General features: G+C 51.3%; 1 protein-coding gene across 1 annotated transcript; it reads right to left on the bottom strand.

Annotated features, from left to right (window-relative positions):
* Window positions 1-11,634: 11,634 nt before the first annotated feature.
* On the bottom strand, window positions 11,635-14,522 carry LOC112900893 (putative receptor protein kinase ZmPK1). Its single transcript, XM_025969671.1, has 3 exons — window positions 14,418-14,522; window positions 14,295-14,320; window positions 11,635-13,984 (listed from the first exon to the last, which is right to left on the bottom strand). The coding sequence occupies exons 1-3, from the start codon at window positions 14,520-14,522 to the stop codon at window positions 11,635-11,637; spliced, it is 2,481 nt and encodes an 826-aa protein (XP_025825456.1).
* Window positions 14,523-15,680: the final 1,158 nt, after the last annotated feature.

Raw genomic sequence — 15,680 nt, 5'->3', positions numbered from 1 at the left:
TTGGGTCATGTTTCTAGGCGATAAGGGTGAAACTCCGGAAATTTTCAAGACATTTGCAAGAAAAACTCAAAGGGAATATAACTCTCCAATTGTGAAGATTCGGAGTGACAACGGCACCGAGTTCAAAAACATGAAGATTGAAGAATGGTGCGATGAAGAAGGAGTCAAACATGAGTTTTCCGCCACCTACACGCCTCAACAAAATGGAGTGGTGGAAAGAAAGAACAAGACACTCATCACCCTAGCAAGAGCAATGTTGGATGATTATGGCACGTCCGAGAAGTTTTGGGCGGAAGCAATCAACACGGCGTGTCATGCATCCAACCGTGTGTATCCTCACCGACTCCTCAAGAAAACTCCATATGAGCTCATCACCGGGAAGAAACCAAATATATCATACTTTCGGGTCTTTGGTTGCAAATGCTTCATTTATAAGAAGAAAAGGCTCGGTAAGTTTGAAAGTAGATGTGATGAAGGTTTCTTTCTTGGTTATGCATCAAACTCCAAAGCATATAGAGTATTCAATCAAACCTCCGGGTTAGTTGAAGAAACATGTGATGTGGAGTTTGATGAATCTAATGGCTCCCAAGAGGAGGTTGTTGGCTATGAAAATGTAGGGGATGAAGAGATTGAAGAAGCCTTGAAGAAGATGTCTATTGGGGATATCAAGCCGGAAGAGGTGCATGAAGACAATGATCAAGGGGGAGGAACTTCCTCATCTTTGCCAAACACCTCCACGGCACCCCAAGTGAATGAAGATCAAGATAAAGTTGATCCACTACCTCAAAAAAATGTGTCAATGCCAACACCCCAAGTCCAAGAACAAGAAGAGCAAAATGTTCCACCACAAGCACAAGTCACTCATGATCCACCTCAACAAGCATCCGCGCAAATACCGCTTGTGAAGCATGGTCGCATCTCCAAGGATCATCCAATTGGTCAAATCATTGGTAGTTCTTCCAAAGGAGTAAGAACTCATTCTAAGCATGCTTCATTTTGCGAACATCACTCGTTTGTTTCTTGTATTGAACCCACAAGCATAGAGGAAGCACTTGAGGACTCGGATTGGGTGATGGCCATGCAAGAAGAATTGAATAATTTCACCCGCAATGAAGTATGAGTCCTCGAAGCTCCTCCGAAAGACAAGAACATCATCGGCACAAAGTGGGTCTTTCGAAACAAGCAAGATGAACATGGGGTGGTGGTACGCAACAAAGCAAGACTTGTGGCAAAAGGGTTTTCTCAAGTCGAAGGTTTGGATTTTGGTGAAACTTTTGCTCCGGTCGCAAGACTTGAAGCTATCCGCATTCTTCTTGCTTACTCTTCACATCATAATATTAAGTTATATCAAATGGATGTGAAAAGTGCTTTCTTAAATGGCTTTATTAACGAACTTGTTTATGTTGAGCAACCTCCCGGGTTTGTAGATCCGACGAATCCTAACCATGTTTATAGGTTGCACAAGGCACTCTATGGACTCAAACAAGCTCCAAGGGCTTGGTATGAGAGGCTTCGTGACTTCCTAATCATGCAAGGTTTCAAGATCGGGAGGGTGGACACCACTTTGTTCACAAAAGATGTCAACGGGGATCTTTTCATTTGTCAAATTTATGTTGACGATATTATCTTTGGCTCAACTAATGATTTGCTAAGCCATGAGTTTGCTACCATGATGTCTAGGGAATTCGAGATGTCCATGATTGGCGAATTGACTTTCTTCCTTGGTTTTCAAGTCAAACAAATGAAGGAAGGGACATTCATCTATCAAGAAAAATATACTAGAGATATCTTGAAGAAGTTCAAGATGGATGAATGTAAGCCAATCAAGACTCCTATGGCTACAAATGGGCATCTCGACTTGGATGTGGACGGTAAACCTGTTGATCAATCCCTCTATCGTTCAATGATAGGGTCTTTGCTTTACCTCACCGCATCTAGGCCCGATATAATGTTTAGCGTGTGCTTGTGTGCCCGTTTTCAAGCTAACCCTAAGGAATCACATCTTTCGGCTGTGAATAGGATCCTTCGGTATCTCAAGCACACTCCTAGCATAGGCTTGTGGTACCCCAAAGGCGCTAGCTTAGATCTCTTGGGATACTCAGATTCGGATTTTGCCGGAAGCCGTGTCGATCGCAAGAGTACCTCCGGGGGTTGCCACTTGCTTGGGCGTTCTCTAGTTTCTTGGTCGAGTAAGAAGCAAAATTCCGTGGCTTTGTCCACCGCGGAAGCGGAATATATATCAGCCCGTGCATGTTGTGCCCAAATTCTATATATGAAGCAAACCCTTTTGGACTTTGGTGTGAAACTAGGAAGAATACCACTTCTTTGTGACAATGAAAGTGCCGTAAAAATTGCCAAGAATCCAGTTCAACACTCTCGCACAAAGCACATTGATATTCGCCATCACTTCTTGCGTGATCACGAAGCCAAGGGGGACATTTCCCTTCAAGGTGTGAGATCCGAGGAGCAATTGGCGGATATTTTCACAAAACCTTTAGACGAGAGTACCTTTGTTAGGCTAAGAAATGAGCTAAATGTGTTAGATGCGGCAAACGTCATGTAAGTTGCCATGTCATATAGAAAAATGCATACATATAGGACACTTGTCTAACCATGATAAGATAGTGATGAGCAAGGGTTTAGCTAGAGGTGGTGGTCCACTTGTTTTCCTCTAGGCTTGTAGAAAGGCTCATCATGATGAAGCTTTCCGTGGGATCAAATTTGACAAGTAGATCTTAAATTCTCGCTATGCATTTCTTGTCATATAGTTGTGCATCTCATGTTTACCTTTCTTTCGCATGTGTTTGTAATTTGCATTGTCATTGCATGCGTAAAGGTCACAAAGGAGATCACTTGATGAAAATGAGACTTGTTTTACGTGCAAGATCTTAACTCATGAGAAGTGAAAAGAGTAAAGTGTTAGGTGCGTTATTGCCTAGTGAGCAATGTCATTGTGAGTTTGAAGCCTTCCTCCTTCAATATTCCTATGACATGGCTCATACATTTTAATTTGGATCCTTGTCTCTCTTGCGACTTTTCCCTGATTTTGAAAGGAAAAACTATTTAAGTTATTAAGCTAACCTATTTTGAGGGGTAAAGTCGCCTATGCAAGTCTATTAACTTGAGTTTAGTTGAATCTTATAAGTTCATTGGACTTAGCATAGAAAAGTGAGCTGAGAGAGGGTTTTTGGGTTCACCGGTTAAACCGACGTTCAATGGATCTATACCCATCGGTTTAACCGGCGTTACTAAGTGTCAGCCACAGCTCAGTCATTTCAGGCGTTCAACCGGCGTATACAAAATTTGCAGCATCGGATCAACCGATGAACAGAACACAATTTTGACCTGAAAATCAACTGTCATTTGCATCGTTCAACCGACGAGTTCACTTTTCAGAGCATCGGTTCAACCGGCGTACAGATACAGATTTGGCAAGGTTTCTGGTAAGCTACACCGACGCAATCAACCGGCGTTCAAAAACTAAGCGTCGGATCAACCGGCGATAAAAAAAATTGCGGGGTCCACATGTCATATATCTCTCTTGACCACGCACGCCTACCCGCTTGCTTTCGCGTGTCTGCCGTCGTTCCACCTTCACTCACCCGCTCCCGCCACCGCCGTCGCCGTCCGCCGCCGTCACCGTCCACCGCCGCTCGCGGTTCGCACCATCACCGCCGTCGCCCTCGCCTTGCGCCGCCCGCGCGCAGCCGCTTTCTGCACCCGCGCACCTTCAGCGCCGTCTGCCGCCCGCGCCGCCGCCGTCTGCCGCTCACGCCCAGCCGTGCCCGCGCGCCGCCTGCATTGCGACCGCGCCGCCGCCATTCGCCACTCGCACGCCACCGCACCAGCGAGCACTGCGCCACCGCGTCTTCTGCCGCACACGCGCCACCGCATTGCACCGCATTCACGCCGCGCTCCCTTTCGCTAGCCCTAGTTCGCAGCGCCGCGTCTTGTGTGATCGAGATGGGTCGTGACAAGAGGAAGGGTAAGGAGATCGTGGTCGAGGAGCCCGCTCGCAAGCGGACTCGCGCAGCGAGAGAGGCCGAGAGGGCCGAGATGGTGGCTAAGGCCGCCGAGGAGCAGGCGTTAGGCCGTGCTCGTCCGTTCGCTATCAGAGATCCGCCAGCCAGAGGCAGAGGCAGAGGCAGAGGGATGGGCAGAGTCCGAGGTGCCAGGGCCACCAGAGCTGCAGCAGCAGCAGCAGAGTCAGCGCAGTCACTCTCAGCGGCAGAGTCCGATTCAGTTTCAGAGACAGAGCAGTCTGAGCAGTCTCAGGGGCAGGATACACAGCAGTCACCAGTTCTACGACGTTCTGGCCGCACCCGGCAGACGTCCCCTGCTGAGGAGACTTCACCTGCGACCGAGCGTCGCACCGGACCTAGGACGCGAGGAGGCCACCAGCTACAGGAGCCTCGCAGGTCCACCGCAGCAGCAGCAGCAGCTAGACGAGCCGAGGCCCTAGCGGCCGAGCGCGCAGTGTTCTGCATGGACACTGTCGTGCGTCTGGAGCCAGGTGTACTGCTCCAGAACTTGACCAAGGCCAATGCGGCGAAGGTCAAGAGGCTCAGGTGGAGTGTACAGGAGGAGGAGTGGTTCCCGGTGACACGTGACAGCAGGGTCGATCGTAGATTCTGGACGCTCCTTCAGGCCAGTTTCTACGAGACCTATCAGAGGCGGGGCCACAGGATTTTCCCTCACAGAGTTCTCGACTGGGTTTCACTGAGGACAGCTGCAGGGGGAGCAGATGTCAGGGAGCATTTTGATCACTTCAGGGGTCTGCCCAGGTTGCTTTCGATTGAGAGGAACAGGTATATTGAGGACTGGGTCAGAGTCTTTTATGCCACAGCATGGATTGCCCCAGAGCGCAGAGCTGTTCATTTTATGTTTGGGGGGCAGGTGTTTGGTTTGTCCAGAGCGACTCTCGCTGGGATCCTAGGAGTTGACCTTGTTGACGTCTCTCTGCACGAGATGGTCTATGGTGATGCTGATCCACCGCGCAGAGCTATGATTGGCGGAATTGCACCTTCACACGAGGCGATCTCTCAATGCTTCCGCCAGCCCTTCCCGGCCTCCTACGCCAGAGTTCCTAGCCTGCTGACCCCAGAGGCTTACGCAGTTCACATGGCACTCCGGAGGACTTTGCTCCCGAGGAGTGGCTACCCAGAGGGGTTCACTGGTCTGCAGCAGCTGCTACTACTTCACATCCTCACTCACGAGCCGTTCGATATTGTTGATTTTATTCTGGCAGAGATTGAGGATGTTATCACTGATGGGATGGGAGTCGTGCGACAGTTCCCATACGCTCACTGGATCAATTTTATCTGCTCTATGATTGTGCCAGCTGAGTCACCAGTCAGTACTGTATACCGGCAGGACGAGGTCCCCTGGTTTCCAATCTACAGACCGACAGCACCTTCGGACCGGAGGAGAGGCAGGCAGGCTGATAGAGCTGCCATGGCACGATTGTCACCGGAAGTACAGGCCCGAGTGGCCCAGGAGGATGAGGCACTGCTCGCCGCTGAGGCACAGCTTCCCAGAGGAGATGATGAGATACATTGGTCAGACCTTGAGTCAGACTCCTCCGAGAATGAGGAGTACTTCCCTGCACCTGCTCCAGCGAGTCATGATCACGAGGCAGGAGGTTCCGGAGAGCCAGCTCCAGTGTCAGCTGCCGCTACTACAGTTTCAGAGTCTCAGGTGTCTCAGCCGTCTGAGCTCACCGCACTTCTGCAGCAGCTGGTCACACAGCAGAGGGAGGACCGCCGTGCACAGGAGGAGGCCAGGAGAGCCCATGAGGCCCAGCTTGCACAGATTCAGAGAGAGGCCGCCCGAGAGCGAGCTGCTACAGAGGAGCGTTTCGTCGGCCTTATTGACAGAGTCTCTCAGAGGACGGACGCTCAGTTTCAGCAGATGCAGCAGGGCATGATGGCGATGTTCGGGATGATTTCACAGCTATATTCTCACACCGGACTCGCCCCTCAGCAGCCAGGACAGTCAGGCCTTCAGGGCACCGGAGCACCTCCACTTGCAGTTACACCTGCTCCGGCCACTACTGCTCCAGCTTCTTCCGCGACCCCAGAGATCATGTTCTCACTGTCAGCATTACTTGGGTCTGCGAGTCGTCCTCTCTTCTCTCCACTGCCTGCGACCTCACTCTTCCAGGAGTCACCTTCAGCAGTGCAGTCCGTTGGCCTCCCCATCGTACCACAGCCATTACCTTCAGGGGGAGGCGGAGAGGTGTCCTTACTTCAGCAGTCGTCACAGCCGGCAGCATCAGCACTCACTACTTCAGATGTTGACACATCTTCTGCTGAGCCGGCTACTACTTCCACGGACCCTCTCCCCGGCAGTGCTAGCACCAGAGCCTCGACGACAGCCTCGACGACAGCTACACCTCCGGTCAGCTCAGCACCAGCAGGCCCTTCCGATCAGCAGTTACCGTCAGTCACTGAGGATCCTCCGTCTGACGACGACGATGACGACGATGACCCGGATCGCTTCCTTGCCGTACCACGTCAGCTGGATCCCTAGCTCGCTCCTTTTTGGGCTTTGATGCCAAAGGGGGAGAGGGAGTGAGAGTCAGGGGGAGGGTAGCACTAGAGAGAGCTCGATCAGGACTTTGCTGTTTCTTATTGTATTATATATTGTCTTATATTTGGTTTTAGTTCATGGATATGTACATTTGTCATTTGAGCATGCTGAGCTTTTGAGACATATCTATGGATTTCGTTTGAGCCTTTGAGCTCTTTGGTTCCTTTCGTTCGAGTTTGCCTATGTTTATTCTTACCATATCTTTCTCGCTCTCTCGTTATTTATGTCTGTGTTGTCATCAATCACCAAAAAGGGGGAGATTGTAAGCATCTAGGCCCTTAAGGTTTGTTTCGGTGATTAATGACAACCATTATTGTGACTAATGAATTTGTGCAGCTTTATAGATCATTATCGCTCATTTGGTTATATGTCAAAAGAGGCCCCTAATTTTCATTATTCAAAAAGGCGATCTCGGCATTCAACTCTATAATGTGTCAAGACTAAGGATCTTTCTAGTCCTAAGTGTCATAAGGTTGAGAAGGACACTTAGGTTAGTATAGGTTTTATAGTTTTGTAGTGATCGCACTATTAAGAGGGTTTAGGCTTAGTAACTTGAGCATGGACATGGTCATTTGAAAATGGATGCACACAATGGTCACTCAGGTTTCTAGAAGCTCAAATAAGTGGTTCTCAACTTATATCTCAAGAAAATATTTGGATTTCATTCAAGACTCAAGTCAGAAAAAGGCAAAATCAGAAAAATCCTATTCACCGGTTTAACCGACGCTTCAACTCTTCTATACGTCGGTTAAACAAGGTCAGCAGAGTTTGACAAGTCAATTCACCGGTTCAACCGACGTTATTTGAAATTGGACGTCGGTGCAGTTGTCCAGTGACTTGATATTTCTGTTGATCAATGGATGATTACACTCACCGGTTAAACCGATGCAACGACGGTTAATCTGCCCAAGCTGTAACGGCTAGTTTTCAGAAGTGGCAGTTTACATGCACCGGTTAAACCGACGATGACTATTGGAGGGACGTCGGATTAACCGGCGCTACGCAGTTTTCTGGCAGCTTTTTCTCCAACGGCTCTATCCGTGTGAGCTGCCCATATATACCCCTCCAATGGGTCATTCTACTACTCTTGACACCAGGCAACATCCAAACACACATACTATAGTCAAGAGCCACTTTGAGCTTCAAGATTTCATACACTTGTTGATTCAATCATTCAAGAAGCAAGATTAAGGACTTGAGTAGAGAGAAGCTTGTGTGCATCCATTCTTGGTGATTGGTTCTTGCTCAAGTGAAGGCCTTAGCTTGTTACTCTTGGTGATTGGCATCACCTAGGTGATCTTGGTGATCGAGGTGATTCTCGCGGAGCTTGCCAAGGATTGTGGAAGCCCGGAGAAGAGATTTGTACGTGGCTTGATCTCCACCACACCGGGATGGTGAACGGAGACTCTTAGTGAGCGCCCTCGTCTTTGTGACTTGGGAGGTGACAATACTCTTTGTGAGTGTCACAACGTGGATTAGGGGTGTGTGCCAACACATCGATACCACGGAAAAAAATCCGGTTGTCTCTTGTCCACTTTACTTTTTCAAGCATTATCTTTCATGCAATTCATTCATGTGCTTGATTTAGGGATGACTAGTTAGCTCTACCTTGCTAGGCTTTATCTCTTCTTATCTTATCTAGCTTGTGTAGGTTGTTTAGTTATCCGGTTGGTGAATTGGTGCCTTTCTAGTTGTGCATAGGTTAAGGTTGCTTTATCTTGTTTTAGAATTTGAAAAAGGCCCAATTCACCCCCCCTCTTGGTCCATCGATCCCTTCATCGTGCCACAGCCCATACGTCTCGGGCGGATAAGGCTCCTCGCTGATTAGGGGGTGTGCTATGGCGAATCGCTCGTACGACCATAGCTGCAGCAGAAGTGGACAGCTTGTGATGATGGCGGTCCTCTCCGTCTTGAAACAGGCTTGGTATAGGCATCGGTACGTGGCAGCAAGCACTGCCGATCCCCAGCTCCACCCAGGTACCTGGCCCGGCTCCGCATCCGCAATCGCGCGCGCGTACTGGATGAGAACCCTGTCCACATAGTTGCCGCTAGAGTTGCAGAAAAGAGCCCAGCCGAACAACCACAATAGATATGCCTCCAGGCAGCGCGACACCTTGTACTGCCCAGCCAAAGGGTGGAAATCCTGAGCCTAAAATATATTTGTTCAATGCTTAGTGGTAGTCACATATGGTTCAATTAAATTAATTAAAAATAATTGTATGTACCCTATATTGTATTACCCAACCCTTGGCGGGGCCGGACGCGTCAGCTACGTCCAAAAAATGTGGCGGGTTCACTAGAGCAAACCGCTCCTAAAGCTCCACCCTCCAGGTAGGTGGCACGGCAACCGGGCCAACAGCTTCACCTGCAATGGGAAGCTCGAGCAAGTACGACACGTCCTGCAACGTGGGGGCCATCTCCCCGCACGGCATGTGGAACGTGTGCGTCTCCGGACGCCACCTGTCCGCCAACGCCGCAAGTAGAGAGCGGTCCAGCTGTATCCGCTTCTTGACGCCACCGTCTTGGCCGTCGCCGGCCTGAAGCATACGTGCGAGTGGCAGCAAACCAGCCTCACGTAACCTGTATATTTTGCATTATGGTTACAATTGTCGTACAAGCAATACATTCATTCCGTAAAAATATACAAAGTATCACCTGTCAAGCCAGCGGTCGTCCAGGTGCAACAACTCATTTGCTACACGAGGGCGCAACTCGTGAAGCTGTTGCCCCTCCACCGCTGCCAGGTAAGACCTGTGCTGTTCGTCGGTGTTGGCGTCAAAGAGCTCCGGTATCTGCGCCATATCTGCATGAAAAATATAACTATCCTAAGAAATATTTCTAAAAACTATTAAAAATACTAAAACTATTCAAAATATAACTACCTTAAGAAATATTCCTAAAAATAAATAAAAATACTAAAAACTATTCAAAATATAACTACTCTAAGAAATATTTCTAAAAACAATTGAAAATACTAAAAACTATTCAAAATATAACTACCCTAAGAAATATTTCTAAAAACTATTGAAAATACTAAAAACTATTCAAAATATAACTATCGTAAGAAATATTTCTAAAAACAATTGAAAATACTAAAAACTATTCAAAACATAACCACCCTAAGAAATATTTCTAAAAACTATTGAAAATACTAAAAACTATTCAAAATATAACTACCCTAAGAAATATTTCTAAAAACTATTGAAAATACTAAAAACTATTTAAAATATAACTACCCTAAGAAATATTTCTAGAAACTATTGAAAATACTAAAAACTATTCAAAATATAACTATCCTAAGAAATATTCCTAAAAACTATTGAAAATACTAAAAACTATTCAAAATATAACTACCCTAAGAAATATTTCATAGATTATAGTTATTTTCAAGTAATTATACGACTAGAACGAGAGTATACCTCCAAACCGACGTGTGAACAGAGCTTCGCCGCTTCCTCTCCTCTCTTCCTCTCCTCCCTTTCTTTTTTTCCTGATTTTTGCTGAATAATATAAAAATTTGGGGGTAGGTGGGGGCTTATGTAGCGGTGGTGGAACGTCACGCCCATTGGGCGGGCGGGATGCCCCTCGGGGGACCCCCCGCCCGTTGGACGGGCGGGATGCCGCGGCCTCTTCGCGATTAAGAAAAATTTCTTATTCGTGAAGAGGCTCTCGGGAGGGGCCTGGGGAAAGTTTTGGGACCTCCCGCCCGTTGGATGGGCGGGAGATCTCCGGCCCCACGCCTCCCGCCCATTGATCGGGCGGGAGGCACCCATTTTTCGAAAACTTCCAAAACGGCGCCTCTTTTCGAATTTATTTTTTTAACCTTTTTCTAAAAAAAAAGTCGGAAGGAAGGCAGGAAGGGCCCGATTGGCCCGAGCCGAGCCCGTTGCTCCCAGGAGGCAAATCTTTTTGCAGGTGGTCGCTCAACACGGCCCACCCTGGTTGTGGGCTCCGTATGGTTTACGGCCCAGAGCGGCTTGAGGAGAATAACGCATTCAGCTCCAGGGCGGGGCAGGCGGCCCAACATGTCAGATGTAATCTGGTGCCGCATGAGAACTTCGCCAGAAAGAAAACAAGTTTCGTAGGTAGGGAAGCCGACTTGCTACTTCCTTTCTGCAGTTCAGCTAGATTTGTCGTGCAGCATAGTGACTAGTACATTACACCGGCCAATAATGTTATTCGAGTTTAGAAAAGCAACAAAAACTGTATACACATCAGCCGTCACGCTATTTTTTTAGATACAATGAATTAATGATGCCAGTGTATCATTGGTAGCAGGTTGGCTAATAAAACGCTCAAATAATATCTCCCCACATGGCGGCTGCTTCTGCCTAGCTCTGCCTGTATTTGAAAGTGACTCGTTCCAACCACTCAGCTCAACACTTCCTTCCTCTTTCATGTCGTAAGCAAATCCCCATGAAGTACGATCCACCATCTTATGAGATGATGATAAATGTCCTCCCTCCCCGGCCATGTGAATGATACAGGAGAGCAGCCTGATGTTTTTTTAGCCCTTTTTTCTCCCTCTAGTGACCTACGGCGATTTCACCTGTTCACGATCCGTTTCCACACTGTTTGCGTATGATTTTATGTGTGGGTAGGATTTCAGGGATTTGGGGGCTCCGGCAAGAGCTTTCTCCATTCCCTGGGATCAGAGAGAAGGTCCAGGAGCGAGGGTCCGGTGTCGATGGTTGGAGGAGTGGCGTCAAGACGATACCCGAGAGAAGTTGGGTAATTATGGCAAAAGATCCAATGGTGCACTAGAGACAGGAGCGAGCAAGAGGCGCGCGGCAGGGGCAGGCGGTGCTCATCAGTGAGTAGATTGGGAGAATGAAGGAGCTGTCCTATGACATGTTTTTAGCAAAATGCCCCACCTCATGAATAGTTAGACTAGCCAACTATTTTCTTTTTCTTTGATGTATTAGCGTTATAGTATGACACAACACTTTTGTATGTCCATGGCAGCGCAACCTAGGGACTCATCGTGTGAATACTCATCCACATTGTCTCACCAAAAACCAGCCGACAAGGACACGGGACATGTCACGCATAGCGCACAGGCGCGTCATCTTCCAGCGAGAGGAGCTCCTGTAGAACAGCGTTCATGCTCGGCCTCCTATTGGGATCATCATCCACGCACGACACCGCCAGCTCCAGCATCGCCGCCGCCTGCAAGTGGCTGAAATCGCCGCGCAACCGAGGATCGACGAACTTCTCTTCCATCCACGACGAACTCTCGCCGTCACGCTTCATCTTCTCCCTGAGCCAGGCGACCAGCCGCTGGAAATCCACGCGCGCATCGTCCTCCTCTTCCCTGATGTCCACCACCCAGTCGCAGACCCTCTGCCCCCTGATCAGCTCCAGGAGCACGACGCCGAAGCTGTACACGTCGGCCTTCCCCGTGATCGGGAGGCTCATCGCCCACTCCGGCGCGATGTACCCCCTGGTGCCCTGCGCCCTGGACAGCACCAGCCGGCCGCACGCGTCCCGGCTGAGCAGCTTCACCAGCCCGAAGTCCGTGATCTTTGGGTCAAGCTCGCCGTCCAGCAGGATGTTCTCCGGCTTCACGTCGCAGTGCACGATCCACTCCAGGCACTCGTGGTGGAGGTAGGCCAGGCCCTTGGCCACGCCGACGGCGATCTTGTACCTCGAGTGCCATCCCAGCAACGCGCTCCCATCGCCGTCGCCGAAGAGGGCCTTGTCGAGCGAGCCGTTCTCCACGAACTCGGAGACCAGGATCCGGTGCGAGTGCTCGGAGCAGTACCCCCACATCCTGACCAGGTTCATGTGGTTGATCCGGCCGATCACGCTCATCTCCGACCGGAACACCTCGTCGGCCTGCGTCAGGTCGTCCAGTTGCTTCACGGCGATGCTCCGGCCGTCGTCCAGCACGCCCTTGTACACGGTCCCTGACGCGCCCCTTCCCAGCTTGTCCGCGAACTTGCCGGTCACGTCTGAGAGCTCGTCGTAGGTGAACCTCCTGAACTGGCTGAACAGCAGCGCGTACCCTTCTTCATCGCGGACCCGTCCTGCGGCCGGGTCGGCGCGGAAGACGAACAGGTACCCAACGACGATGAAAATGGCCTCCACGACGAACGCCACCGCGAGAAACGAGTAGAAGTAGATGAAGTTTATCTTGTTCCCCCTGACATGGAAGTAGGAGGCGCTGACGCTGGCGTTCTGTTCGTGCACGGTGCAGGCATGGCCATGGAAGTCCAGCACGGCCGGGCTCAGGTTCTTGATACGCGTCGGGACCTTGAGGAAGATGTTTTGCTTGATGATGTTCGGAGCCAGGCCGTTCCAGAGCGAGATCTTGGGGTAGCACTCGCCGGTGCCCATCTTGTAGCCGAATGCCTCGCAGTTGCAGTCGTCCAGGCACATCTGCCGGCAAGTCTCCATCGTGAGCCCCTGGGTGTAGTTGAAGTCGAACCCCCAGAAGTCAAAGCTCGGCATCTCCGCGAAGTAGACGGGCTCGCCGCACCGGAGGTCGAACTCGCGCCGGCACCCCTTGCTCCAGTCGCCGGCGTCGCTGGCGACGAACCCCTCCGGGCACGAGCACGCCAGCGCCGGCAGGTACGCGCACACGCCGTAGCGGCCGCAGACCCCGTGCACGTCGCACGGCCGTGGGAGCGCGGCCCACGTGACGTGCCAGCTCCCGTCGCCGCCGTCGAGGCTGTACAGCCGGAGGTTGCCGTCGTAGTCCAGCGTCAGCCGCCTCGTGACGCCCTCGCCCATGTCGGAGGCGTTGAACTGCGTGTGGTCGCTCGCCCTGAAGGCGCCGTACCTGTCGAGGCTGCCGTACCGGCTGCTGTTGTAGGCCGTCCGGTTGTTCTCCCACCACTGCTTGAAGGGGTCCGGCCAGTAGTTGCTGCTGATCTCCGGGCCGTCGTAGATGAGCTTGAGGATGTTGTTGCTGTCAAAGTAGAAGTTGTAGTAGCCGGAGTACGGCAAGCCCCTCGCCGACGCCGACACCAGCCGCTTGTACCGGGTGATGGGCTGCTCCGGGAGGAGCGTGTCCGTCGGCCAGTCGAAGCTCTGCCACAGCGTGCTCCCGGCGGCGTCGGCCACGACGAGGTTGCCGGTGTCGAGGAGCTGCACGCGGTCGGCCTGCGCGCCGCTGGTGTTCGTCCTCCACACCACGCGGCCGTCGAAGTCCTGCAGCACCAGCGAGCCGTCCTTGCGGAACCCGGCGCGCGAGCCCCTGCCGTTGATGGGGGCGTCGCGGTTGGCCGTCCACGCCACGGTGGCGTCGGCGGAGCGGGCGAACCATATGGCGAAGGTGTAGGCGTTGGTGGCCACCTTGTAGAAGCCGCACGAGAAGTTGCCGCCGGGGGACACGAGGACGTCGCCGGAGGCGTCCTCCACGGCGATTGAGTCGCCGCGCCATAGAGTGCTCCGGCGTCCGCCGCTTGCCGGACGCGCGGAGGAAGGCAACGAGGCGAGCAGGAGAAAGACCGAGGAGAGGATGGTGTGTACTCTCATGGTGCTGGCTGGCGGCTGCTGCGGGTTTACTCTCAGGTGCATGGAAGCTTTTGTACTTGGAGATTGGTGGTTGTAGTCTACGGGTCATGTGGAATTGGGCAGTGGTGGAAGGCTTACCGGATCCATTTCCAGGTCAAAAATTCCGTGCAGACGGGCTGCAAACTGCGGCCTGTGCAGCCCCGCTCTGGATTGAAGACGCGTGGCAGGCGCTGCAATCCGACGCTTGCGAAGATACGGTGCTGCGGCTCTGCGTGATTTGGCCGCCGCTCGGCTCCCGGCTCAACCACGCGCTCGGCTCCGACTCCCCATCGAGTCATGCCGTGCCGCTCGCTCGAAGCCGCAACTGTCGCGCTGCTCTCCACGCCGTCGGCCGTGGCCTCATCTGGTACTCCGTCCCCTCTCTCTGCAACTCTGCAAGGCGCCGGTCCAGATCTGCATGACCTCTCCATGTCACCGATGCCTCCTGCTTCCTCTCCTGTGCCGTCGTGGTTGATCCATCGGCCCCTCAAGTCCTCAACTGCGTTGTGCTAGTGAAGTGGAGTCCGAACATTGCTTAATTGCTCTCCAATCCCATTCGTATTGTCCAATCAGATTGTGACGAGCTGGGAAGCGGTACCACAATGATAAAACTAAAACTGATGTTGATGACAGCAGCAAACATGCTGTCAAAACTCCGGGACTGATTTTCATTTGGTCTCGTGTGGCGGGCGCGGGCGTTTCCGGTGACAGCTTCCGACGAAACATTTGTTCTCGCGGCTTCCGGCGGCGTTGGATTGCGGTGAAATTGAATAGTCCAGCTCGCCTCATGTGATCTTGGCACTCCTTCCTCTTCCTAAGCCAGAGCCTTAGAGCTGGAGCACCTGGCACTTGAGCCGAGCGTGTGATGGAGCTTGGAGCCGGGCGGCCAAGTCCCGCAAAGGCAAAGCCGCAGCAGCGCCTTCTCGCCGCGAGCGTCGGATTGCAGGTCATGTTGGCTAACGGCACATACATGGTCGATGTCTGGAACCAGGTTGCTACCTGGTCAGGCCCTCCAGAGCTGCACAGATATGGAGCCGTGGAACATTTGGGCGGACAATTACAACCGCAATGGCATGCCAGTGGCATTGTGCCACTTTCAGGTGCCTTTTCATGTTGTTTCGACCTCTGCTACCTCGGCACCTTGCCGAAATGAAACGGCAGATGTGATTTCCAAAATGAGGACCAGGCCCATTTGCAGCTTGACTGAGATCGTATCCAATTATGAATAATACGAGGATTAAAACAGAGCTATAACGCCTCCTGCCTCTCATGGCGCTGCGGGTTTACTCTGAGGTGGATGTTCAATTTTTCTCTATTTAGAGACCGGCGGCTGAGCCTGAGTCACGTGGTTCGTGGCTAGTCAAGATATAATTTTTTACATCCTGGCCAAGTAGCCATTGAAGAAGTACTCACTTCGTACCACGTCCCGTTTAGATTTTTCCAAAGTCAAATTTATTAACTTTTTTAATTAATCCGAGATACAACCACCCGAGATTCTACGAACTAAGTCTGCGTACGGAACTGGTAAGATAGGAATGTGCTTCAAAGCTGGTATGCGAGTAGTGGATGGCAACTATTGCTTAGTGATG

This window comes from Panicum hallii, chromosome 7 (genome assembly GCF_002211085.1).
Source record: "Panicum hallii strain FIL2 chromosome 7, PHallii_v3.1, whole genome shotgun sequence".
Lineage (NCBI taxonomy): Eukaryota > Viridiplantae > Streptophyta > Magnoliopsida > Poales > Poaceae > Panicum > Panicum hallii.
This window is presented reverse-complemented; position numbering and strand designations above follow the sequence as displayed.

Bases quoted from the DNA above. Each gene is read 5' to 3' on its own strand.
- LOC112900893 (XM_025969671.1), bottom strand. From the start codon at position 14,522: ATGGAGAGGTCATGCAGATCTGGACCGGCGCCTTGCAGAGTTGCAGAG. The intron at 14,321-14,417 runs GTTGCGGCTTCG...CAAATCACGCAG, and splicing joins GCGTGGAGAGCAGCGCGACA to AGCCGCAGCACCGTATCTTC. The intron at 13,985-14,294 runs GTCGGATTGCAG...CGGACGCCGGAG, and splicing joins AGCACCGTATCTTCGCAAGC to CACTCTATGGCGCGGCGACT.